We start from the raw sequence: 26,489 nt of genomic DNA, 5'->3' as shown, positions 1-26,489 counted from the left end.
ATTTGAAGGCAATGCTATAACCAACTGTTGGTTCAAAGGGGATCATTCAGGCGAGGCCGCAACTATTATAGGACTACTATTCATATCTTTGCATGAGGCCATCACAATTTCCATCCCTGCTGCGCATGTGTTACGATTGGTTTGAACTACAGAATGGTCTTTGTTGGAGCGACCTCAGGACCGTGCGCTGTTCCAGACGCTAATGGGCAATTATAGAGTAGGCTGCTCTTTTATTTGTTTAATAGCATCACTACTGTTTAATGGCGATGGTATCTGTCTCATTTGAGCTAGCATACTGCTAGTTAGCATCTGCATCCAATTCCTCATTTCTGCTGTGCAAAATGAAATGAAAGTGGAAAATGAGAGATGGCACCAAAAGCGTGAGCTTCTACAATGTCAACCTTGGTGTTTAAAGACGCTGCATTGCAGATGGACGACACACGTTTTGACCCGACACTGCGGCGATCCTGCTAATCGTGAGGCTAAAGCACGACTTTTACGACGCCGCGCAGGAGCCCGTTGACGCACACGGAGCAGGAGAGGAAGGGAATTATGGGAGGAAATGGTTTCATGGCTGAGCTGATGGTTTGAATTAGCGTATCTGAAATGGGCATCGTCTGCTAGCGCTCTGACATGGTGTTGCTCTCGCCTTTGGCATCCGTCCATCCCTTCAGACTGACACACGCGGTCCCGCGTGCACGCGGGGACACCAGGGGGGGGGTTGCGCGGCGCGTTGCGTTGCAGCTTGCCTTCCCCTGACCTCCCCGCTGTGTCTGACACAGCACCCATGATCCTTTGCCTCGCGGGCTGTGAGCTGTCAGAGTGACGGGGCTTGAGGAGGCTGACATGTGATGCTGCGAGACAGGATCAAATGTGTCATCATCTCCTCAGACAAAGAAGCAAATAGATGAGAAACTCCTCTCTGCGCATAAGATCTTTTATTTTGTTTGTTTTAATGAAGCAATCGGTTTTAATTTTTTCCTCATTTTAATTAGGTTTATGTTTTGTCAGTTGCGGATGTGGTTTAGCCCTTTGAAAAGAAAGGCTTTGTTTTAAAATCAGTGTGAAAGTTCAGTGGGAGAAACGCACATCATTTTTTTTTCTGATGTTTGGATTCCTGCTTTTCCAGACAAAGAACAATACATTTGTCTTTGCCTTCCAAATCTCTGCCTGTTAGAGCATAACAATGAGCCACTATAGTAAAGTCCCAGCTATTATTATAACTTATTATTTCCAGGTTGAGGTGTTAAAACTGGGTGTGACAAGCTTCCGTAAGGTGCATCAACGCGCCTGAGCCTCTCTCTCCCACCAGCTCTGTCCAATCTGTCCGGGGCTGTCAGGCCTCCGCTGCGCTTGCGGACCACACATCCACACAGCAGCTCTTTATTGTTCCTTTCACTGTGGTAATGGAAACGGAGTCAATGTGGCACAAAGCGGGTGAAAGTGGCGGCCAAAGGCTGCGGGTCCAGGCCCCTTCATGCTCGGCCTCACCTTCTACTCACAAACACACACACGCGCGCGCGCACACACTTAATTTACACATATACATTTCCACACAGACAGACGGGTCTGTCTCCCCTTCGTTTAGCTTTCACACACACACACACACACACACACACACACACACACACACACACACACACAGTGAAAACACACACCGCCCCTGCATCCCTTCAAATGGTAGGAAATCCTGGACATGCTGCGCACATTTAGAAAAATACTTGAGGTTTTGGAGAAACTGGGATCACCTCATCCCGGAGTAACGCGATGCCGCCTATATGAGAGAATGAAGGGGTGCCCATATGGAAGCCATCGGCGTCCCGCGTGCGCACGGACACATTGCGACTCCGCCGCCGCCGCTAATGAGGCCGTTTTTATGTTGTTATCCCACTGCGCGGCCGCGTAGGACGTGAGGCTTCATCCGCACGCGCGAAGGGGGGTCTGCGCCGCGTTGTTACAGCCTAAACTGATTTTTATGGTCTTTTTGGCCTTTTGAGTTATGGTATCAGCTCTGCACATGGCAGGTAGGGTTTAGCGGTTGGTTAGCAGGCGGGATTTATTTACTTTAAACGTCTCACAGCAGCCGGCCTGCCACAGAGGGGCCGACAGAGAAACCGCCAACATCACTGGTTCCATGTTGCAAAGTTTCTGTCTTCCGCTCCCAAAGTTCTTGCATTTCACATTGCGTGTGGTGCTAAATCTGTGAGTCCTGCCCAGGTTGCTGCATCCCGGGGTCTGTGTATTTGTGCATCTGTGAGGGTACCCGCGTGCCTCCGTGCTATCGGTCTTGGTCAGGGCCCTGCCTGCATGTGTAAAGGTTTGTCTCCCCGTGTTGTTGCAGCCTGTGTAATCACGGTATTAATTATTAGCTGTTTGCTCTCCATCATCGCCCTCCCCTGGGGGCGGGCGCCGTGCCTGGGCTGCCAAGGACTGACTCTGGGTGTCTCATCCACTATAAATCTGCACGGTTAACATCCCAATCGCTGTAATAGCGAGCACCAAGTAGCTGCTCTTTAAAACCTGTCAGTGTTTTTTCTTTTTTTTTTTTTAGGTTGCTACAGTTGTGATTTGCATTAAAACAAAACATCTGCCCTGCCTTGTGTCACTGCTGCGAGGATTTTGCAGTTACATAAATTCACGCCATGTTTTAAAAACCCCCAAGCCTCATTTACAGTTTGGAAGCCTTTAGTTCAGCCAAGAAATAAACAATGTTTCCCTATGGGCGTAGCCTAAATGGTGTGAGAAAAGATGTCTCACATTATCCTGCTCGCTGTCCTCAGGCCAGGCTGTGAATTAGTCTTAAGTCTATCTGATCGCATATGTGTCCTTTTCATACGGCGCCGCCGGCACATCCTCATCACTCACCAACACGTACACGCTTATGTACATTTGTCTCCCACAAACGGCCCCGCCGGCGGAGCTCCTTCAGCGATACTCGTGAAATGGATTGTCTGAGAGGAAGTCACGGCATCTGGCAGCGACTGCGCCACAGGCGGAGGGTGCGAAACCCGGAGCAGGCGTGCACGCGTGCCAGTCGTTGGGGGGCGGGGGGGTGTTGGGCAGCTCAGCCCACTGTTGACCCCCAAGACCTTCTCCACATTTATATGGTGATCGGTGACGTCTCAAAGCAATTCAGGCGACAGTTTAGGGTCATGCTTTGACAGGATTCTTCTCTACTCTTCATGGAGCTGTTGCTGTTTATTAAGGAATACATGAAAATGTGCACAACCGCAAACTAGACGAAATATTTAAAGTTATTTAATGCATGAAGGCCATTTAAAAATCTTAAATTAAAACCTATTATCCATCATTTATATTGGACCAATTTGCTCAGTTGCATTTCAGTGGTTACCACAACCTCTGTCATGTTTCCCATTTCTGTTAAATACAATAATAGCCATAAAAAACAGAAACGATCATTTGAGCAAAACACATCTTTCGTCCAATTTAATGAATGGAAATATAAATGATCAGTATGAACAAAAATCCAATAAATTCAAATGAGGGAGAGAGGGAGACAAACAGAGATCTCTTCTTAAACCGCAGCAGGAATGATAAAATTCCCTAAAGGTTCTGGGAAGCAGCAGCATTTCATTGTCCAGGATAACGTCTTAGAGATGAGGTAAGAGATTTGGATGCGCCTGTTGCTAGATTCAAAGCACGATTTGTGTTTTTCATCTCCAGAATCAGGAAAATAAAGCATTTGCAGAGTCTGTTGCATTAATTAACAACTAGCAATGTTCCCCTGTGGTTTCCAAGCACTTTGAAGATTCCTTCACAATAGACTGAGACTTAACCATTTAGGAACTGAAGGGGGGAAAAATCTCTGTGATTGGATCACAATGCCACATGTTGGCTGATTGCAAGTACAGGAATTGTATCATAAAACCAAAAAACGCCTCTCGGGAATCATGTCAGGAAAAATCCCAGAAAGGAAATGCTGCCAACTAGTCTTTACCGGTGACTGGTAAAAAGAGATTTTTTTTAAATCCATTTTTTACTTTTCTTTTCTTGTTTTTTTTGCTTGAAGACAGAGAGATGTTCTAATCCTCTGTTCATTGTTAGGGTTGTGTGGGACTGGCCGAGGGAAATAGCTTTTTGATGGCAATGGAGGGGAAAGGGAGCTTTGCCAAAGAGCGCTTCAGAAGTTAATGGGCCGGTTTCTATGCTGACAGTAAAATCTTGGCTGGAGCCATCAGGAGCTTCTGCAGCGTTATCTACTTCAGCGGTTTTGAAGATTATCTTTAAAGAGAAAACAGAACGCGACAATGTCAAGAACAAGAGAGAGATGTCCAAAAGCAAAGGTTTAATCAAGACTTAGACCAGATGGAATTATCACCCAGCTAAAGCTGATTTATGTTGAGAGAGCATTATAGTTTAGAGAAATTCTTCCAAGATAAATGTTGTTGCCTTGAGATCATCTCAACAGCCTGAGAGTATCAGGAGTTGAATCGCATTTCAGTGCACACACCAGGCCTCCGCATCGCCAGTGGGGAAGGTTTGTGGGTGAAAGGCGGTCTCCGCTGTCCCTGCACAACAAAGAGTCAAAGAGAAAAAGAGGCCCGTCTCGTCAGCACTACAGGTGCAAACACACACACACACACACACACTGATCTTTATTACTGCAAGAAGAAGTAGAACAGAGCCTCTTAAGTATTTTAAGAATACTACTGGATGTCTGAGCGCTGCCAAAACTAAGCAGAGCACTGGGTGCTGCGAGCTTTGGAGAGGGGAAGATCCCGGCGGGCGCTACAGCGCTAAGCTAACCTGAAGCTGATGGAAAACCGTGGTGACCCAGTCCTTTATGTTTCCTGCCAGAGGAAACCAGAAGAGAAGCACAAATCCCATTAGCTCACATATGCACAGGTGCTCACACTGAACTCGGCGGCGAAGAAGGAGGAAGATTGAAAAGAGTTGCGAGACTGCTGTGGTAAGATCTGAACGGACACCGCTCCCAAACACATAATTAATCACAGAACGCTGCAGCGGACTATTAGTTAGATGACGGCGGGAGAGGAGAGCCGGGGGCTTCTTCGGCTTCCTGTGCATATCTGTGCTTATCCTGCCTCGGAGGAGAGAAACAGCCAATAGGCCACAAGCAATCAGCGGCCAGGTCAGATTAGGCTTCTGTCATTGGCCTCTGTGCCGATAACGCCGGCGAGAGTGGCACTTCCCCACCGCCACTTCACCTCAGCCGTCCCACACTTGTCAGTCCTCCACGGGTCAGATAGGGTCTGTCAGTTAAACAGGAGATAGAGGGAAAGTCGGGAGGGGGGGGGGGGGGCGCTGTTAGTTTATCACCCCGGTCGAAGGGTTTGTGTTACTGATGAGGGTCATAGAAGGAACAGCCTGAAGACAAAGGGGAGGGGAAAGTTGACTGGCACATTAGCCTGTATCACTCTGTTTAATCGGAGGAGACAAGGGATGTTTTGAGTCTGGGGGACGACCATGGGAGCGGGGACACGGAGACGAGAGGACAGGGGACACGACTGTCCAAACCGGTTTCTTCCTCCTCCCTCGCCTCCTCGCTGCTCCGCCACCCGTGCTCTCTCACCTTCACTCTAACGCCATCCACCGTTCACCGCTCCCTCGCGTATTAATAAGTTTGGATGCGAAAGTTTCACTTCTACTGTACTTACTCTTAATCTGAACTATTTTCCTCCCAATCTTTGCTCATTTGAGGGTTTTCACGGTCTTCTCCTCGCAACCCAATTAGTATTTCATAAGAGGCTCATCACCTTTTCACACATATCACTGATGATTAGCCTTCTGGGAGAACCTCAGCAGAATCGTATCCTGGATAGATTTAGTCAGTCTGTCAAGAGCAATCAGTTCATGCAGGATGAGACCCATGTCAAACATTACTTCTCTATTTCGGAACAGAAGCACATCTGCCAAACATCGTTATTGAACTGGCACTACGAGAGCGTAACCTAGCCGCCCCAGAAATGTTAAAGGTGTATGGGTAAAGAATATTAATGTCATATTCAATCAATCATTGTTACCCTAGGGGAAAATCCTGTTTAAGGTGTAGCAGCATTAGCAATTTTTAGCTTTGGAAATGTCTGGATATCCCACTCCTCAAACGTGTGCAACAATGAGCCTCCGCTTTGCCTGTCAAAATATTTTGCTTTTTGTCCGTAAGAATCTGCTCACTTCCCTGAGCTGCCTCAGCCACGTTGGGCCCAACGAGATGAAAAAGGCGACGTCGCCACCTATGGGTGAAAATCTAGCACTGCAACTCACTAAACTTTTCTTTTTCCTTGAACTAAATGAAATGTTTGACGTATTTATGTATTTAAGTCAACTCTTGTGTGTTTGAAACTATTGTAACACGTGACTAGGCAACTTATGAGGATATATTATTTTGGAATTACTTTATTTAAAAATAAATCTAATAAAAAATACATCTGCCATTGGGTAATGAGAGAACAACAAAACAACAGCTACTCCTGAAGGAATCTTGAATCTTGAATCTTGTTTTTTTCTGTTATTTAGACACTGCAAAAAAATGGTATTTAGTTTCAAAACATGCACAAGATTAGACCTTTTAGGCTGAAAACATACGATATTAGCATTAGCATAAAAAAAAGTGGGCACTCATGGTAAAATGATAGAAGCCTCTTTGCTGACAACAATAGTTGTGACCAATAAACAGGAGACGATCGTCTGAAGTCCTTTTATGGGCAGACTATACTGCAAAAAGCAATATATTGGTAAGCGTGGCGTAAATACACAGAACATACATATGACCAAGGAACATACAACACAAACATACAAGTCAAATATAGAAAAGAAGGATGTTTTTATACATTCTTATGTACAGTGTAAAGTATTAAGCATGTCACAGAAGAGTACGACTGGATCTTGTATAACTGGTGGTCTTAAATCAATTTCTTAAAAACTAGGAAAAGTAAGATTAGACATAATCAAAACATATCAGAGAAGATCACCATATAAACAACACCCAGCCATGTTAAGAGGTGATAGAAATACACAAGTCAACACAGTTCCTTTCTCCTTTGTCTGTGCATCTTTTGTTGTGTTGTGAAATTAAAGTATGAGTGAGACTGTCAGTAACAAACACAATGCTGCGGAATAACTCAGGAACATGCAGGAAGGTGATTATAACACGATGCCTGATACATGAGTCTTGATTATATTTACCAGTCAAGAGCAGTAAATGAGTTTTTAGCAAACAGTGAACAGAATGGAACGCTTGTTATTTGTGTGGATCAAACAGGAGACTATAGACTATGAAAATCTGTTTGTGTTTCTTACAAGAGAAGGAAAGTTTGTGATCATTTGTCACCGTGATCTGATCCCTCCCGCCAACATTCCTACTGTATCTCAAAAGGAAATAAGTTATTTTGGTCCAGGAAAAGGGTTTTTGCTATGAGACTGGCTAATTCCCATATACTTGTGACAATATTTTGTTTTTCTGCAAGAAAAGTCATTCTTCCTTTATCCTTCCTACAAATCAGAGAGTACAAAGTTTCAGTAGGAAGATTAAGGTAAAAACATGCATAAATGTGAGGGAAGATGGTGTCCCTGAGTGTGTGTGTGTGTGTGTGTGTGTGTGTGTGTGTGTGTGTGTGTGTGTGTGTGTGTGTGTGTGTGTGTGTGTATGTGTGTGTGTGTGTGTGTGTGTGTGTGTGTGTGTGTGTGTGTGTGTGTGTGTGTGTCTATATGGTCTCCACATAATTGGCAGGGAACAAGCCCTGGCGGCCATCTTTGCTCCATCCCCTCCACCAGGCTTTGTCCACCGCTTCCACGTCTGTGATGATGTCACCGGGTTCAAAGGAGATCTCCGATTCATCCTCTGTGGGAACCGCGAGATAACACAGTAAAGGCCCACTAATCACAGTGTAATTACTATAAGTGGAGGCACTTTATGTGCACATGCATGGCCATTATCCTCTAAATGGCAGCTTACCTGCTTGGTAGTCATACAGAGCTCGGACGCACATTTGCCGCTTGGCTAAAACCTGAAGTGGAGAGAAACATGGAGGCAGAGGAAGCATGTAATCAGGAAATATACAGTATGTGTTGCTTAAGTCAAATTCACAATACAGAATGAAAATTAAAAAAAAAACAAAGGAAAACAGAAAGAAGTGGAACACAATCACTCCTCTGAACTTTTTAATCCATTTTAAGACATAATACTGGCAAAAACTAAAAACTGACTAAACTCACGGTGATAGAGGCCTGAGGCCTTTGTGTGTGACTTGTGTGACGAGTTAAATCTAGAACAAGACCAGTTTTTTATTCCACATTAGTCAGAAATGTGCAAATAATTCGTTTCCTGTAGGAAAGACGCCCATTGGCAGGTACGGTACCTCTTTCCCATTTTCAGAGATCTCCTCCTCCTCCTCCTCCTTATCTTCCTCCTCATTCTCATCGATATCGTCCTCCTCTGGCGTGACGTGAAGGTTGTAGCACGCAGACAGCACCTGTGAGGTGAGCTCTGTGTCCGATGGACTCAAGGATCGCTCTGAGAAACGTCACAGCGGCAGGAATGAATTGGTTTATCATCACAGAGATTTCACATCGTCTCGTATTGTTCATGTTGGTTCGTTATCAAACCTGTGCCATTCTGTTCCTGGACGTCGTCTCCGTTTGTGATCCCATTGGCTGTTAGGACGACAGGCTCGTGTTTGATTTCCTCCCAAAGAGGTTCTGAAGAAGAAGAAACACAATAACATGTTGTACTGTGTGTGTTGTACTGTATGTGAGTGCAATTACCTATTTAATGTAATTTTAGTAGCTCACTTTAATACAAATTGTTTGTGACAGCACAACACATCTCTATATACAACTTTAATCAGGACAAAATAGGAATACGAAACAAGATGCAAGGAAAAAATAGCTACCGGTGACTTCTGGAAGCTCAGCAGGAGCCTGACTGGCTTCTGATACGTCGTTCTCCTCTTGATCCTCGTCTGCCTCCTCTTCCTCCTCCACCTCCTCCTCCGGCTCCTCTGGTGGCGAAGCCTCAGCTTCCTGTTTTGATCCTGCCTCCTCCTCGCCTTCCTTCTCCTCTTCCTCTCCTTGTTCCTCCTCCTCCCCCCTTTCTCCCTCCTCCTGCTCCTCTGCCTCAGTCTGGGCTGATTCTGTGGAAGCGGCTGAAGCTGGCGGTCGGGTTTCAGGTGCGTCGTCCTCGCGCTCCTCCGCCTCCTCTTCCTCCTCCTCATCTTCCTCCACCAGCACGGCCTGGGCCAAGTAGCTGGCGTCCGCGTGCACATGACTGGCACCGCCCAGGTCTGTTGAAGACAATATCAAGCTTGGGTAAAAAGTGGGATCACTGAGCATGCGTAATATATATATAATATATAATATGACTAAAGTATCATAACTGTCCTCCTACCTGTGTTTGACTGTGGTTTCTCAGGAGGAGGAGCATTTAGAGCCTGTGGTGGTAAATCAGCCGCAAAACAGAAGGCGGCATGCGCTAGCGTTGGAGAGCTTGGGGGGGGAGCGGGCAGGTCCTCTGAGCGTGACTGGGAAAGACTGTTTGTTACCAATGTAGGGGAGGAGGGGACCAGGAGAGTGGGGGAGGCCGGAGGTGCAGAAGGTTCTGTGGGTGATGGGGCTCTGGGCTCCACGGCAGCCTGGACCCGGTTGTCAGCTTGCAGGCCCGCAGACGGGGGGCGAGCGGGCGACGCGGGCGGCGACACCGGGGCTCTGGGCCCGAGCGGGGACGCGGCGGGGCGGAAATCGGGGCTCGCGGGGGGCGAGGTGGCGCGGTAGAACGGCGAGCGGGGGGAGCGGGAGAAGGGGGAGACGAGGGGGGGGCTGCGAGGGGAGGAGGCGGTGCCCTCCTCCGCCTTGCAGAATATGAAGGCCGTGTCCGTCAGGCTGCGCTGGTAGCGTCGGAACGGTTTGCCTGGAGAGAAGCAGGACAGCGTGTGAGTGGTTGCGCGTGTTCGCCGGCCGCCCGGGCTCGCGCGCTGGGCCACGTACCGCTACGGGAGGAGCCGGGACTGGTGGGACTCGGCGAGGACGAGGACGACAGCTGCCTGAAGAACTCCCGCGGGTTCATGGATCGCTGGGACACCAATGCTGCCGCCTCCTACGGGAGCAAATATAATGCTGTCCAGCACAGCGCTGACACAGTGAAGGAGTCGAATTAGTGTTCACCTACTGCTGCTTTCTCTATGGACTCGCTCCTTCGCAGACGAGCCCTCATATCCTCCTCGTGCTCCCTCTGCTGCTGCTCCTGTGAGAAATATGTGCGGCGACGCTTAACAGCAATGTCCAATAAGTTCATAGAAATATAAATGAGCTTGACGTGGGCTTTGAAGTCGGAGAAAGTGTCCGTCTCGTCACTAGCAAAGCTTACGTATCACGCATGTTCTCTCACCCATTTAAATTTCTCCTTTTTTCGCAACTCCTCTTCTTGTTCAGCTTCCTGTCTTCTGCACGACACAAAAACAGGTTACTTTTCACGTGATAAACGGCCACTAGAGGGCGCTAATGACAGAGAACAGTCCATCCAACCTCTGCTCCTCAATCATTTGCAGTTTCTCGTCCATTTTTCTGTCTCTCTCTTCTGCATCCCTCCGTTCTTTCATGACCCTCTCTCTTTCGAGACGCCGTCTCTCCTCCAACGCCCGTCGCCGCTCTTCGTCCTTTCTCTCCTCCTCTTCACGCTTCACACACAAAGATAAGGTCAAGGGATGAGACTACATTGTACTTTTGGCCTCTCTTTAATAGCTTCCCACTCATCCAGTGGAAGCAGATGTGGTTCGACGAAGGCTAGGACGCTGTCATACCTCTGCACGTGCCCAGAAGGAGTCTCTGTTTATTAGTCTCATCTCCATGGCAGCATTGGTTTTTCTGTAGTTTGTTCCCTTTAGAAAAAACACACATTTTCCATAATTACACTAAACACCCTCAAACTGATTTGATTTGTTCAGTGTGGCATGGAAGCAAAGGTTAAAGAGCAAAGTCTAGATTTTACTCTGACGTCTAAAGAAAGTCCATGCCGCCATCTGGTGGACAGACGAGGTACTGCACACTCACCACTATCTCCTCGTTGTCAACAGACCTGGAGCTCCTCCTCGCCCACTGCGAGGAAGCATGGGCACTGGTCCTGAGGAGCTCGGAGCGTATCTTCTCCTCCGTCACATCCTCCACCTTCTCTGCATTTATAAAGACCGCAGCTTCCTGAAAGACGGAGGGGTAGGTAATGAAAACACGGACATGGCCTGTAGGCTGAGACGGTGAAGTTAACAAAGCCTTGCATACTGTTCAGCACACACACGCACACATACGCAGAGGCTGCTAGGAATCCGCACACAAGCACACTCCGGACCCTCTGGTGGTTTTGTCTTGGTCTAACTTGCGAGTTATGCAAACTTGGAGCCAAGCAGTTGTGCAACTGCTTCACTTACAAGGATTGGGAGAGAACAAATGTACTCCCTGGCTTTAGTGTGGGGACAGGAATGCATTTGCCCCTGAAAGTCAGACTTGGAGATCCAGAGATATGAAAAATACACCAGTGGCATGTTAGATTTTACCACGCGTTCCACTGTGGGTGATAAACTTGGCTTGAACTGCGGTCTGCGTGCGTTCGCAGACCAGGCATTTATCTCTAACCAGGACTGAATAACTTCCCTGGAGAGTGAGGCCAGGCTCGCTGATGGAGAGCCAGGTCTGTCAGCCTCCCGACAGGAAACCGCGGCTTTATCTGAGTGACAACGCTGACACTGACGCTGAACAGAGCCGTCAATGTGCCTTATAACACACGTCAGCGCGGCGCATAATCCATATCACTCTTGCTGTCGCTGCCACCGCCACAAACAGAGGCCAGACGGGCCGTCCACGGTTCTGCCAGGGACGCTGGGAAAACCGCGGAGAACGACACGAGCGTTCATTGTATTAGTGTCACGCTGACGCCAACGCAGCATCTGCATGTGCTGGGATCCGTACAATCATTAAGCGAGTAGGGTGAGAGATGTGTTCAGGTTTATTTTTATTCTCGTGTTTATAAGTCTCCAAACCTATCGTACGTCGTCAATCGCACAATGCTTCTATTTAAGCTAACAGTATCTCATCATCAGGCCCTATCCCGGCGTGCCAATTTCACGGGAAGACCTCGCAACGGCCAAGTGGGAAGTAGCATCTGAACCGGCACCCTTTGCAGCATTCATGACATTGATGACCTGGGCAAAAAAATACTGTGAGCACAAGAATATAACCTCTCTGGGAGGAACAGGAGCTTGAGATGGTGTGACAGGTTGGGAGTTACTTTCTAGCTATAATTGGGCTCAACTCTACACAAACTGTCTCACTGCACTGGGACCAAGCTGTGACAGTCCCTCCTCGACTCAGGAGTTCACACTGAGAGGCAGTAGGAGGATGTGGGGATACTCAGTGGCCCCAGTATGTTCCAGCTGTTTGGAGGGTTACCTACAGCATGTGTTTGTATGTTATCAAAAATAGCCATGATCAAGTTGCGCATATACTGATTTGCTTCCTAAAGTCTACCTGTTCTCCAGCGCGTCCATCACCTCGTCTCCGGTCCGATTTCACCCACACGACGTGACACAACTTTAACCTGCAATCGTTTCAGGGAAAACATCTGCACCCTGTCCTGGGTTCGCCTTTCACATGCTAACGCCTGAGTGGAATACAGTAGGCAACACACCCAAACCTACCGCTGCAGACTCGCCTTGACAAACCCCCCTCGCTGCCAGCTGGGACATGCAGAGCAGCACGCCAGAAAAGAACAAAGTGGACGGGGAGGTAAAAAACAAGCAAAGAAAGACGGATGAAGAGGAACAAACGGCATAAACCCACAAAGCGCCGAGGGAGAATTCTAACAAACTGTTTCCAAGGCAATGAAAGCCTGAAACGAAGGACTCTAAGAAAACAAGCAAACGAAGCCCCCGGTTAATATCTGATGTTGACGCATCTGTTACTTGTGCAGTCGTGTGTCTCAGTTTTTGCGAGGTCAGAAATGAAGTTAGCTGATTATCAGGGTTGTAAAACACAAATGATTGTGTTCATTGTCTGCAAGATGTGGACAAAATAAAAAGGCTCACATGCTGTTAATAACATAACACCAGCCACTGTATGACCTCAGATGGATGAACTCTCCTTCAAATTCTCGAGCTGGTGCTCCAGGTCACAACAAGTCGTCTAAGAGTCTCCAGAAATGGACGATGGCATGTAAATACCCTTCAGGAGAGACGGTTCCCTGAGCGAGACTCAACCAAACCCGGACACAAAACTTGAAAAGGCGCCGGGAGAAGCAGTGGCACCCACAGCAGTGACCACACGTTGTTTTCATAGTTTTGACCTGCTCGGTCAACGTGCTGTATCTGTGTATGCGCTGAGGTCACACTTCTCCCACAAATCAAATACGGGGAGCTGATTTCCTTCGTTCCCCTCAACATGTGAGCATTTCTGAAATTCCACCCAAAAATGTACAGAGGCCCAAGGGTGCTCTCTCTCTCTCTCTCTCTCTCTCTCTCTCTCTCTTTCTCTCTCTCTCTCTCATACAGAGATGGGTTAGGGTCTTTCAGACAGCAGCCCACAAAACCCCAGACTCCACGTTTGCTGGTTAAAACAAAGAGACAAAACACTGCAAACATTCCACAGATGCCTCTACTGTTGACTGGGCGATGCCTTTATATGGTAGCTAACAGGCCTCAGCGTCAGCGGAACCTCTACTGGACCTGAAGGCTGCCATGCAACATACGACGCGGTGAGAAAGTTCTCTATTCTGAGCTTTCAATCTCAATCTCGGCCCAGTGCCACACAGGACCGGCCAACAGAGCAGAACAGGAAGCAGACCGATGCTCGTGCTCTACTGCACCTTGAAGAAGCTCTTGATGGCCGGAATGTGGCTGGCGCATTCTGCCCTCCTGTAGTCGTCCACGCTTTGGCCGACCTGCAGACAAACACAGGATGTAGATGCTTACATTCGTACCATTCCCTCTCGTGTGCGTGGGTCTAAATAAAACAGCAGGAAGACGGGCTCAACAACAGGATACACAGTGATGTCACAGGCTAACGTCGGCCATAAAAACTCAAACCAAGGGTTTTTTCTTCTCAGCCCTATCCTTTATCAGCGCATAGGATCATAGAATTCTGTCTACAGAATGTAGGTTGCTAAAAAAGTGAGTGGGTCTCAGAGCAATCAGAGGCGGCGGTAACCTGCGTGTTTGCTCTCCCATTGTTAGAGTCCAAACAGTGATGCGAAATGTCACGTATCACTTATCTCCCAAAGAGCATGAGTATTTACATGCTGGGCCCGTGATTCAGAAGCCTTTTCACGGCGGTGATGCAACGCACCAGCATTTTCCCACACGTCAGATGCCAGAGCATGTGTCAAGACACGGCCGCAGAGTGCGAAAGAGCCGAGCAGCTCATTTTCATAGAAACCCCTGCGTGTTGAAGCCACTTCTCCGCCGCTTGCTGGGTTCTCCGTGTGTCTTTGACACAATGGGCTCAAGCTAATATGAGATAAGCCCCCATTCATCTGTCTGACACTCACCCAGCTGAACAAAGCAATCCGGGGGCTTCCTGTCTCGGCTGTCTGGATCTTGCACAGCCCGTACTCGGGCCTGGAGACGTGAAACTTCGCCGCCAGCTCCGCCGCTCCACCAGCTATAAAATATTAGGAGGCCAGATGTGAGAATGTCACAATATTTGATTCAAATTCAATACGGGAACCTCCTTCTCACCTCCAGAGTCAGCCAGCTTGAGGTTGTTGGTAACTCCATCATATGCGAATAACGCCCTGTGGACATGCAGACGCACACGTTAGCTACGGTACCGGAGCCATAACGGACCCAGACGTGATGTAAGAAAACAGAACGACGCGTCCAAATCCTCCATGACCAAGCATGAAGATGTGGACAGCTGGGTATGTCACGTCCCCAGACCATGGCCGTACAGCACCGCCAGATGTTCTGCTGCACACGCTTCGTCCGAGCGCGGGGTGTTTCCACCAGGCACAACCAGAAACCGATTCTCTTTACGAGCTTTGACAAACACCTTTCCACTGCAGGAGGGCGGTCGGCGGCACAATCGCCTTCATTCATGGCGCTTGCCTCACGGATAGATGCTTCCTGAAATAAATATCGCTGGGACCGCTCACAGCTACAGTGCTGGGCTTTTTTTTTTTTTGACATTTTACAGGTGAAAACCTGTCCTACCACACCCTCCACTCAGTCAAACTGTAGGTCACTGTGGTAACGCCACAACTCACAGAGCGCTTTCATGAGACTGGTGACTGTTTTAAATGATTGTGTATGGTTATAATAAAGGGCAGAATTGGCGCATGTAGGTTAAAGTGTTTGACATGACTTCTCGTGTGCGCTTGGAGCACAACTGGGCTACGAGTGGCTACGTGAGGTGACCTACAGAGAGGCGACCTTTCCACGCTTTTAGGTCCGTGTCCGTGTAAATCTCTCTTCTGCAGAACGGCTGGATGTGTGTCGATAACATCTGGAGCTGTGCAGCGGGAGCGAAAGGTCGCGGGCGGCTACAGGGCAGAGTGGACGAACGGTGAGCGGCGTGAATGAGCGCGTGTTGGGAGGAGGAGGAACTAAGCAGAAGGCGAGAAAAAAAAAAAAACATTTGAACACGTAACGTCCGGCACCAAGAGCTCGCTGACATACTGACAACGGGCCAGATAACGCAGTTAGCGTCTCTGAGTCACTCTGTTATTTTTTTCCTGACACAACAAGTCTCTGTCTGTGCAAAGAACAATGAGCAACAAAACTCAATCAGCGTGTTTGTGTGTGAGCGTGATGAGGACACAATAAGCATATTGTGCGGCCTACTGAGCAGGCTGCGCCCCGGCCCTGCGTGTGAGGAAGCAGGCTGACACTGCTGTTCCGTTTACATTCACGCTGTGCTAAAAGTGCTGACAAAACAACTCTCAGCCACCATATTTTAGGAATTAGGACTTGTGCAGCTTTACAGTTCACTCATTTGATATTTTTCAGATATTCAAGAAGAAATTCAATTTCATTCATCATTATCTCTCCTTCAGTCTGCCTTAAAGAGAGACACACATTTTAAAATTCATCAGGGCATCAGGTTACTGTTCTGAACCTTCCTCCACTTTTTCTGAACATCTAATTCCACAGTGCAATTACTAGATTAACTGCTTGGCTGAAACCTTAATATAACCATCTATTTAGCCATTTATATGGTTCATTGAATACAGGAAAATACAGTAACACTTCCTCATAGCAAGTGTGAAATGAATAAAGTAAGAAAACCTGAAAACCTTTAGAGTTATTACTTTGTTTGTGGGCCTTTGTTTTTACACTGCTCTCACTGCAGCTAAACTGCTACACACAACCTAGACCAGAGGGGAGTCGCATACTGGCCAATTCTGGAAGCTACAGGTACCAAAGTAGCCCCATACTGTCTAACCTCAATTCAATGCCACATAGGGTTACAGTACTTGAAGCAGCAGCCTTACAGTACCTATGGACATGTATAAAGGTGATTATGGTGTGGTGGTGTTAATTATGCAAACTACTCAAAACATTATTTATAATAAACTATAACCAGGCACTTTCTCACTCACCATATAATATTGTTTGTTTCATAATATCTGGTAAAATTGAGGTAATATTGAAAAACCACCGTTACCTCCAGAACTCCTCGTCCTCCTTCACTTCTCCTATAGATGCTCAGTTTTCCTGACAGCTGCCTGTTACTAGGTGAGTGCCCACCAAACCATTCAGTGCTTGATGGTGAATGTGCCAGTGCCGTGTGGCGGGTGTATAGATCCAGCTAAAGTGTCTTTACTTTCACCTCTTACTTAGCTTTGTTACTGTGGCATCAGCAGTTTTATGAGGAAAAAAATAGCAGCCCCTCGCAGAGCCGATGGACCTCCACCTCTTCACACATGTAGATTTCTTACCGATGAGAAAAACAGACCTTCTTGTGTCTGTACTCCAGCCCACCTCTACAGCAAGCCAGCTATGACCTCAGCTCTGCGAGGAGCAGAGACGAGGAGAGTGTGAAATGTATGAAAAGAGGCCTCGGTCAAGTGGGTGAGAGGTGGAGGGAGGCATGGAAAGGGGAGAGGGTGTCCCACAGAGGAGAGAAAACAATGATGTCATAATCTGAAACTTCCCTAATATCATTAACAATGAATAAAGGCGACATGTAATTAGTAGGGCCGGCCACCCAGAGCTCACACACACACACACACACACACACACACACACACACACACACACACACACACACACACACACACACACACACACACACACACACTGTAGGTCTAAGCCAATAACAATGGGGATGGTTTGTTTTGGCCCGCCGGTGCCCTTGTAGTACCTCCAAACATCCTACACTCTACCGTCTGGCCAGACATTTCCATCGCACCAGGCTCTGAGGTGTTGCATAAGGTAATACAGAACAAACACAGCGCACACACATCGGGGGATTTTCTCTCCCTGCATTCTTTTGTGTTTATGCTCATGCCTGTTATTGTTACTGTGCATCACTATAAAAAGCGCGCAATGGCAATTTCTCATATTCTCTCTACCTACAGTACTTTCCATACACTACACTATATCCTGTTGTTTCACCATTGTTACTCTGTTACTAATTCATTACCCCAACCCCCGTCTCCTGCATCTCCTACAGCAGCATATTTCTTCCCCCTTCCTCCTACTTTAAATCCTGCAGCACAACGCACCTCTTTCACCGAGCCAAGCAATATCTCAGCCTCATCTTTCCTCCCTTCACCCCACGCTCACTGTCTCTCTGACAGGACCATCTTCCAGGCTCATAGGTCATTTATTTATACCATCTTTTGCCAGCAGGGAAGATATGAGAGATTTGCGGTTATGCGGGCTGTTGCAATATGATAAACTGACAGGAACGACAGAGATGAAGAGCAAGATATGAGAAAATGGATGAGAGGTTGGGAACACTTGCCAGGATTCTCTGCTCAGATTAAGCTCTCTGTCACATCCTTATTTTCTCCTGCACACACATCCACAATGGTCTCACCAGCGCGTGTCAACGTTTGTCAAGACCGGCGCTGTCTCTGAATGCTTATTTCCTGCCTCTCCAGATTGGTATGTCTACAATTTGTGCCTCTACACAGGAGTCTCGAAGTGGACAGAACCTTTCTACACAGCTCTAAGCTGACCTGGGCTCCCACTGCTTTTTTTAGCCAGTCTCTCCATCTACCTCTGTCTGCTCGGACTGGGCAGCTTAGCGACGTCTCCGTAGCGCCCAGCGCTCATTTCCTCTCACCATATATGGGCAAAAGAAGTCCAATCAGGCCCTGCTGATGAAAAAGTCACCCCCCCCGGCCAATGATGTGTCCGTACAAGTGACCCTGTGGTACACAAATACCTCCGTCCATCTGGACTGAAGAAGTGGAGGTCTACTGCGTGGGTAGAGATGGAGAAATATGAGTAAGTAGGTAAGTTGCCTCCTGCAGTGACATACGCTGAAGTCACACGTGAAACATCCGCAAGCAACGCTGTGGTTTAGAAGCATCTACTGTAGCACCTTGCTGTAAGCTGAATCACCGGCTGCAGTCCTTTAATAAACTACCTCAGTTACTATGTAGCTGGGAGATGTGAGGATCTGTGGCTATGAAACAGGAAATGAAGAAAATACAACCAGCAGAACTTTAAGAAACACTGAATTGAACCCAGCGCTTATATGAAGTCATGTGTAGTATCCTACGGCTGCCATTTCCACTGAAGACAATGAAACGAGACACACACAAAGGCAGTGCATCACTATCTGTGCATAAATATCACGGTGAAGCATATATTTATTAATCCGAATGCAACATATTCTGCCTCGTCTACTTCACAAGCTGTATATTATTATGTCACATGTAAAAAGGGCTCAGGAAGGGTTTCTGTAAACAGCTGGCATTTAGCTTATGATGTAATGCAGAGCACAGAAACCTTCATCCAATAACCATAGCATGCCAAGAGCCAAGATTTACAATAGCCAGGCAGACTGTCAGGATATCCGACTGGAAACACACGCTCACACACAAGGCTTTGATTTAGTCAACGCATCGAATTTAGCAAAGCCTAAAATTAGGTTTAATAAACTGTACAAACGCACCTGTAAATCCCTCTACACACCATTTGACAATTTAATACAAAATAACCTGATCTTCATGACCTCATGACTAATCCAAAGCACCACCAGTAATCCCGCCCAAATGAAAACGAACTCAAAGTGTGTTGAAAAGCTTCAACTTTGGCTCTGACAATTCAGACGCAGACGCAATAGCTGCGCAAGTACGTGTGATTCACTTATTTGAACTGGAGATCAAGAGTACTCAGATCCACCCACTGAGTAACGCTGACTGATCAGTACAGTATTTGACTGGGTGGAGGACACGGCGTTCTCCCACTGAGACTATTACAGGCCAGTGGAGCTATTTGGCTTTGAATTGGCAAATTAAAAAGCCAGAACATAAAGTATAGCTTTAATTAATAAGTAAACATCAATAAAACTGAAGAACAACGTATGCATTATCAGTCAGTGGGGGGTGAGGTAGTGAGAGGCAGAGAGAGAGACTGGATGGAATGCTGCAAGGAGGAGGGGAGGGAGGAAAATGTCTTTTCTCAGCAAAACACAGAGCCAGGGAAGTTTAGAATATGACAAACTAAACAAATAAGTAATTAAATCGCTGCCAAGGACCAGCGAAACAGCTCCCTTTGTGCTGAGGCAGATGGAAAAGAGTGAGGAGGAGAGGAGTCTGCAGCTGACTTCAACATGAGGGCTGTCCTGAAAACCAGACATCTGCAACAGATACTGTACAAACCAAACACACCAGGCTGAACAACATGTCGTCAGGTAATTAACTCAGAGGCTGAGCACGCAGCAGTGGACGCCACACACACCAGTCGGGCTCAGGTTACGGCCACGGGTCGGTCCACGGGTAGCATTAGGCGGCCATTGTGTAAACAGAGCTGCGCTAGCTCTAATTACCCAGCGACCAATGCTCTCAGCGTGTGGCTGGATGCTAACCGTCAGGCGTGCGGGAGCAGTATTTATTAGCGCGCTCGGGATCATTAGAGCGGCGCGGACCCAGAGTGGACGCAGAGTTTAACAGGACGCCGCGTGTGAGGCTGAAAGGCGGGTGGGGTGTGCCGGAGGGAGGGCCGCGGTCTGGTTGGAGAAAGGCCACTTCAAAGAGGGGTTCACGCTGGGGAAACGGCTGAAAAGCATCACAGAGGTACAAATGGCGAGAGGGGCACCTTTAACAAGGGCACAATGTGCAGCGGGAGGAGTGTGTGGGAGGTTGCCGAGGGGGGGGGGCGAGTATGTGGTTATTGGGGGCAAGTGTCTCCATGGGGGCATTACAGGGGAATACTTGTGGATCGGCGTGGGGTAAATTGTTATGACTCTGAGGAGGAGGACAGGAATGGGTGATGATAAACAAAGATTGTGGTCCACTGGGATACTTCTGGCATTTCCTGTGTGCACTGTCGCATGCTTCGGCACACGCACGCACTCATGCCGGCATCTCTCGCTCGTCCCGTCCACCCGTCCCCTCGTTTCTCCCGTTCCTCGCCCCAACTTCAGCGATTCCGCCGCTCAAGCGTCTGTCGTGAGGACCACCCTGCTGAACTTACTGTAACTCCCTGTCTTCTCACACGAGCCCCCCGTCCATTCATCTGTACCCACTTACCAGCCTCCCCCGACCTCCTCCACCCGTCTCCCATTCAACCTCTCTTTGCGAGCGGCCGAGCTTTCCCACCGGGGTCGTCCTGACAACGGCGCTCCCCGACTCGCCTCATCCGCCCTCAACCCCGCTCCCCAGCGACAAGTGAGCAAACACGACGGGAGAAGGCAAAGGGCAGGTCCCAACCAGGGCGTCTTTGCCAGGGGGCGCTAACAGTTCCCCCCAGGATGTCGTGATTATACGGCGCGTTTGTAACCGCGGTGAGGTGAGGGCAAACTTGCTACAGGAATGAGAGAGTGTTGTCTTTACTGAATCATGCCAGTCTCTGTGCGTCTTTGTGTGTAGTGAAGGTGTAAATGCACGAGTGTGGTGATCTCACAGCTGTGTAATTAAGGATGAAATAACAATAGCTACAGTATATTAACGCCTGTGAAAAGATTTGTGGCCCGTCAGAGTCGACCGGTGTTGTGTTTGGCACGCTCACAAAGCGATGAGCTGCAGCAACACAGAACATGATGAGACATTTCACAAGTGCACGCTGGGTACGTTCACGACAGCCCAGCTCACTAGACCGGGTACGAAGATGCCTCCAGAGAAGGCGTAGGCCTTCGAGAGCCGAGACTGAGCCGAAGCTATGGAAGGACTCTGGAGGTGGTGGACGAAACACCTCGTCAGGATCTCCTGTATAAACCACGCACAGCAGTAAAAGCTCAGTAAAACCTGCAGCAGCAGAGATTTCAAGCAACCGGGTGCCAACAGCTCGTTCACATAGATTCCTAGAATCTTTATCGGTTATAATCTACTGTTGCACAGTTGGAGCTTCAAGGACAATCCAGCCCCTATTTATAGCATTTGAATGTAAAATCTGTCCAGTTTCACTAACATGCAGCTGAAGTTGGGCACAAGTGTCTCTGAGCTCCTATCTTGAACTGCGAATGGGAACAATAGTGGTTTTGTTGTGTCCGGTGCTGTAGGCATGAACAGGACAGCTTTCCAGTGGAAACAATGCGCAGAGGGCATCTGGATTAAGGCCGACGGCTCTGAGGCACTTTAACGAACAAAGGGGGGATTTGACGGAAAGGTCAGGTTTGAGGAGAATATTTTAGTGTTTTGAAGACGCATTTTTTCCATAATGAAAACAGACGCCACACCTGCAAACTTCAATGGCCGTCAAAGAGAACGGCTCTATTCTCTGAACTAATAATCTTCAGGGTATTTACTCCTCAATGGAAACTCGAGACCAAGAAGACGAGCGGCAACGCAGTCATGAAACATTCATTACCGAGCTCTTGTTTCTTCAATGGGACAATTACAAGTCACACACCAACACAGTGTCAATTTGTGGTCTCCTGCCCGACAGTTTGCATTCTAATACAGACGCACACGCGCCACAAACACGTGCACCGTCACCTTCTGCAGTCGTGTCTCATCGACAGAACCTAAACAATGTTTACGGTGGCGCTAAGCAGTTGTTTAGTGATTACAAAGAGAAATGCGCACTGAATAACAGCCATCAGCGGCTTCATCCTCCAACGTGCCACCTACAAGCTTCCTCCCTGAGTTGGTCGATCGTAACGTTGTATTGAGTGTAACAACTGGCCAGCTGTGACCTATTGTACCAGGACAGCTGTGTTCTAGCATCTGAAACCCTCTGATGTTGCATTCAAGGTCTCCACTCAGGCTTAACACAGGCAGCCCAACCTCCAGCACTCACCCCACTGCTCTGCTCACACTCACAGCCTGTGCACACTACAATATAAAGGACAGTTAAGTTATTTGCATGCATTAGACAGATAGCGCAAACAATGAGGTGAGACGGGACCGGGCCCTGCTCCAGTAGAACTGTTGATTTCATATTTATACTGTAGTCCAGCGCCATTCACATCACGGTTGGATCGCACTCATCCTGCTATTACTCAACAACGCTGTGAAGCCTCACGCTGCAGAGCCAGGGGATTAAAGAAGCAGCCTGTTGAATCTCCTCCTGACAGGTGGATATGAGGACAAGGCGGAGAACGTGTGCAGGGATGTCCAGGCAGGTTCGCTGCTGGAAAAGGATTATTCTCTAAACCGCTCAACAAGCGAACAGACCTGCTGCAGCCGCACACAGATGCACCGCAAAAAACATTACTGTCCTGTCCCATCCTCTCGTCGTAGCCACAGGTGTATTCCATTTAGCATGTAACATTAGACACAGGAACTCTTTGGTTAATCATGCATGAACCTGTGGAAATTCTGGCAAGTAGCGACCACACCGACACCCCGGGCCTGAGCTGAAGTAATGTTATCAACAAGAGAATCCCTTCACAGCAGATCAGCTGCCTGGAGACAAGATAATCCTGCTACTTCAATTAAAATGGATATGACTGATTATTTAGGAAAGGTTCACACTGGCTGTTAAGCAGATAAATCAAAGTGAAGAAGCATGAGATGTCATTTATGTATCCATCAGTGTAACAGCTACTCGGTTCAGTAACAAGGGGCCTGTTGAATGATGTAACTAGAGACATAATCAAACAGCTGTAATAACAGTAATGGTTAGGATATTAATTATAACGTGACGGTGGGAATAAGTGTCGCCCTGCTGTGCTGTAACTGAAACTTAATCCTCTGCGTAATTCCATGAACATTACGGTTGAGCAAACAGATCCATTCGCACATTGCCCAGCTGCCAGACACGTCACATGAAGGCTTTCTTTCAACTGCCACCTCGGCTCCATTTGACTTTCAAATCATTAGGAAGCGATTTCACCTCGTAAAACATCATTTGCTTTTAATTGTGAGCAATTTGGGAACAATGAGACAACTGTAAACATCATCGCTGACATTTTTCAATCCACTGTTTAAGCAACTTGTTGGTAAATGGCTGAAGGTATATCTAATTTATGTGCATAACCCTAAATAAAGTGACTGACCTGTAAAGTCTGCAATTAGAGTCTCACAATGGACTGAAGAAAAACTCGATTAATAACCTGACTGCTCTCTATAGACATAAACACCCTGTTTCTGCCACGAAATCCTATAATTACTTCTTGCAGACTGCAACATAAGCACAGCATTATCAAAGTGTGGGCTGTGCAAAAGCAGTCTGAGAAGGTGTGTTACCAAGTCACCCGGGCCCACAGATGTCTGGAAACGGAACACACCCAGTTGAGACGAACACGGGTCAAACGGCTCCATAACTCAATAGGAATTCTCCTGTGAGTTTTCATCTGTTTTCCAAAGCTGAAACAACGACTTCTCTCCCTCGTTTCCTCGCTGGACGGAGCCAGCGCTGCATTCTATTTGATATTTGGCAGGAACAGACCCCTGGTAATAGATGCTGGTTTGGAATCTTTCCCTCCAACCGCTCCGTTGTTGAGGACAATAAACCGCCGACCCGTTTATCACATCTCGTTTTATCAAACAAATCCAAAGCTGATTTGAGCGACGCGAACGGGCCGGACGTGACGCCTGAGCTTCTCCGATGCGACTGTTCCGCTCGTGTGGCGCAAACTATGCGCACATTCTGCTGCGAATAAAAACAATTACAGCAAAGTGTTTCCAGTTCACAACGTCCTCGAGAACATGCGCGTCCAAACTCAAAACACATGCAACAGCAAAGCGGTCGCGCACCTTGAGCTGTTGTTGTTGAGCTGCACCTCTCGCCATGCAAATCTCCAACTTCACAGTCGGTGCAGGACGCGCAGATCCATTTGCACACGCACGCCCCCCAAAAACCTTTCAGCGCACCCATACACCCCCCCCCCACACACACACACACACGCATGTGGTGGATGCCTGTCCCTGTGGTTTGACAGAGGGAATCATGACATCATCTGTTCCCCCTCCCACCTCCCTATTCACGGATTTGGCCTTCTTAAGCGTGCTCAGTGTGTGTTTTTTCTTTTTGTCCTTTCCTCTGTATAATCTCCTGTTAGGCACAATGACAGCTGGCAGACACTCAATCCAGGTCTGGTGACCACTGCAAATTAGGGGGGGAAACTGTCACGTGAGGGACCGAGCGCCTGGACAATATTCCGAATGCCACATAGACTGGAACCTGAGCGTGTACAACTTCAGCTTTCCGCTCGCAAGCTTCACTCTGTGTCATAAAAAGCCACGAGGTGGACGGGCACAAGGCGGAAGCTTCGTGCTTTAGAGAAGTCTGGAGCGGAGGAAGGTGAAACGAGGAAGGTGGTCTGATACAGTAAGCGTCATCTTGGCCCAACTTAGCTTGAGTTATTATGTGGAGCAAGACTGGCCACAATATATTTAACTCGGCCAAATGAGACCAGTGACAACATGTCTGTGGTTGGAGATGGTCATAACCCCCACCCCCCAAACACACACACACACACACACACACACACACACACACACACACACACACACACACACACACACATTCTATAAGTAAAAAAAGGGAAGGACAAAGATGAACAAGACGGAGCTGGACGTTGGTGTTGTTTGGATGAGGTGGATAGGTTACCATGGTAACAACCAGACAAACCCTGTTACAAAAAGCGGAATCTGCCAAGTGCTGGCTGCTCAGGTTACAGAACGGTGCGGACTCACACACGCCAGCGCAGAATCGAAGGAACCATTCGTCTCCCAGAATCATATGACAGTGAAGTAATCTTCAGTGGTTGGACGAGTCATTGTGAAATGCCTTTAATTGGCTGCTGCTCGGCTTTAGCCGATCTGAGGATTCTGTTCAAGTAAGTGACGTGACTGTGAAAGGCAACCGCCGACAGCGACCTTCAGCCGCAGAAACGCGACACTCGTCGAAAAGCACGAGGCGTCACAGCTCACGGTCACGCAGCCACGGGTCGGGGCACGGGGCCAGGTGTTACGCTGGGAGCCGCAGCAGCTCGGCGCGCGCGCGACAAACCCCACGCCTCGCATCAGAGCCCGCACATCCCCGCGTCGCCTGTGAAATAACCGATGGCAGCGCAAACACCCCGTGCGTTGGCCGCGGCCGTGGCCCACATTGGATTAATCGAAATCAACCTTCCTATTACGCAAGAGCCACTCTGGTTGCGCGTAAGCAGCTGGAAGTCGTTCGGTAAAACAAGATGGAGAACATTAAAAAAAAGTTTCAACACTGAGTTCCACGCAGCGAGTTACAGAGACGGCTGTGCGTGACGGTGCATTCAAGCGTGATCCTCGCGTGAAAGACTGGTGCAAGTTTGTTCGAGAGCTCTGTGCGTTACCAGTTGGTGGAGGAGCGCGGGTTCACGATGTCCTCCTTGGCCGTGAGCAGCGACAGGCTGTAGGTATCGAGGTTGACGGGTCGCGCGCTCATGGTGGCAAAAAAAAAAGAAAAAGTCTCCCGCACCGCTCCCGCAGCTTCGCTCCTCACGGGTCCCGGCGGTTTTCGTGCTGCTGGAGAACGGCGGCGGACGGCGGACGGCGGAGAGGTGCGCGCGCGCCCGAGAAAAGTGCCCCCGAAGCTACGCAGGTTCATGCGCCGCGGACTTTGGCTCCAAGACCGGGAGCGAGTCGTGCGGGCGCTGCGCGTTCACGGCGTGGAGGAGAGACCGCGACTGCACGCTGGTCTTTGTGCGGCGCAGTGGAATACGTTTTGGGGAAAGAAAGCCCCACCTCCTGTTGAGAGACGAGAACGCGTAATGACTTCACTGGCTGGGTCACCGGGAAGGAAAGTGCTCGCTGTGCGACGCGGCTACTCGTTAAACCGCGGCTCAAGTATCCGCTGAAACCTGGTTCGAGCCCTGGCCAACATGCATGTGTGTAAAAGGCCCGCAGACCATGCGGTTATTGAACCACATCACACATACTTACATAATATTGCTGACAACAGTCAACAACATGGAGCAATGTAATA

The 26,489-nt window shown here is 48.3% G+C and overlaps 1 protein-coding gene across 4 annotated transcripts; it reads right to left on the bottom strand.

Annotated features, from left to right (window-relative positions):
- Nucleotides 1–6,667: 6,667 nt before the first annotated feature.
- On the bottom strand, nt 6,668–26,238 carry si:dkey-40c11.2 (drebrin-like protein A). Of its 4 annotated transcripts, XR_003786943.3 has the most exons (17): nt 25,858–26,237; nt 14,697–14,752; nt 14,507–14,619; nt 13,826–13,900; nt 11,026–11,169; nt 10,776–10,853; nt 10,501–10,652; nt 10,364–10,418; nt 10,145–10,219; nt 9,964–10,072; nt 9,368–9,886; nt 8,874–9,263; nt 8,587–8,679; nt 8,340–8,494; nt 8,197–8,246; nt 7,937–7,988; nt 7,733–7,822 (listed from the first exon to the last, which is right to left on the bottom strand). XR_003786943.3 is itself a non-coding variant. In XM_029162447.3 (16 exons), exons 1-16 carry the CDS (start codon nt 26,109–26,111, stop codon nt 7,686–7,688), a joined length of 2,457 nt encoding a protein of 818 aa, XP_029018280.1. In that variant the 5' UTR covers nt 26,112–26,237; the 3' UTR covers nt 6,668–7,685. The 4 variants fall into 4 exon arrangements, 2 of the variants coding, with proteins under 2 accessions (XP_029018280.1, XP_029018281.1); XM_029162447.3 differs by lacking the exon at nt 8,197–8,246 and having other exon boundaries at nt 6,668–7,822; XR_003786942.3 differs by having other exon boundaries at nt 8,197–8,494; nt 25,858–26,238.
- Nucleotides 26,239–26,489: the final 251 nt, after the last annotated feature.

Source organism: Betta splendens, chromosome 9 (assembly GCF_900634795.4).
Source record: "Betta splendens chromosome 9, fBetSpl5.4, whole genome shotgun sequence".
In the NCBI taxonomy this organism is placed as follows: Eukaryota; Metazoa; Chordata; class Actinopteri; order Anabantiformes; family Osphronemidae; genus Betta; species Betta splendens.
This window is presented reverse-complemented; position numbering and strand designations above follow the sequence as displayed.

What these genes read in the sequence shown, in the direction of transcription:
- si:dkey-40c11.2 (XM_029162447.3), bottom strand. Translation starts at nt 26,111, where the DNA reads ATGAACCTGCGTAGCTTCGGGGGCACTTTTCTCGGGCGCGCGCGCACC. An exon ending in CCTTCTGGGCACGTGCAGAG is followed by an intron (nt 10,653 to 10,775) that starts GTATGACAGCGT and finishes TTGTGTGTGAAG; the next exon opens with CGTGAAGAGGAGGAGAGAAA. An exon ending in AGTCCATAGAGAAAGCAGCA is followed by an intron (nt 10,073 to 10,144) that starts GTAGGTGAACAC and finishes TTGCTCCCGTAG; the next exon opens with GAGGCGGCAGCATTGGTGTC.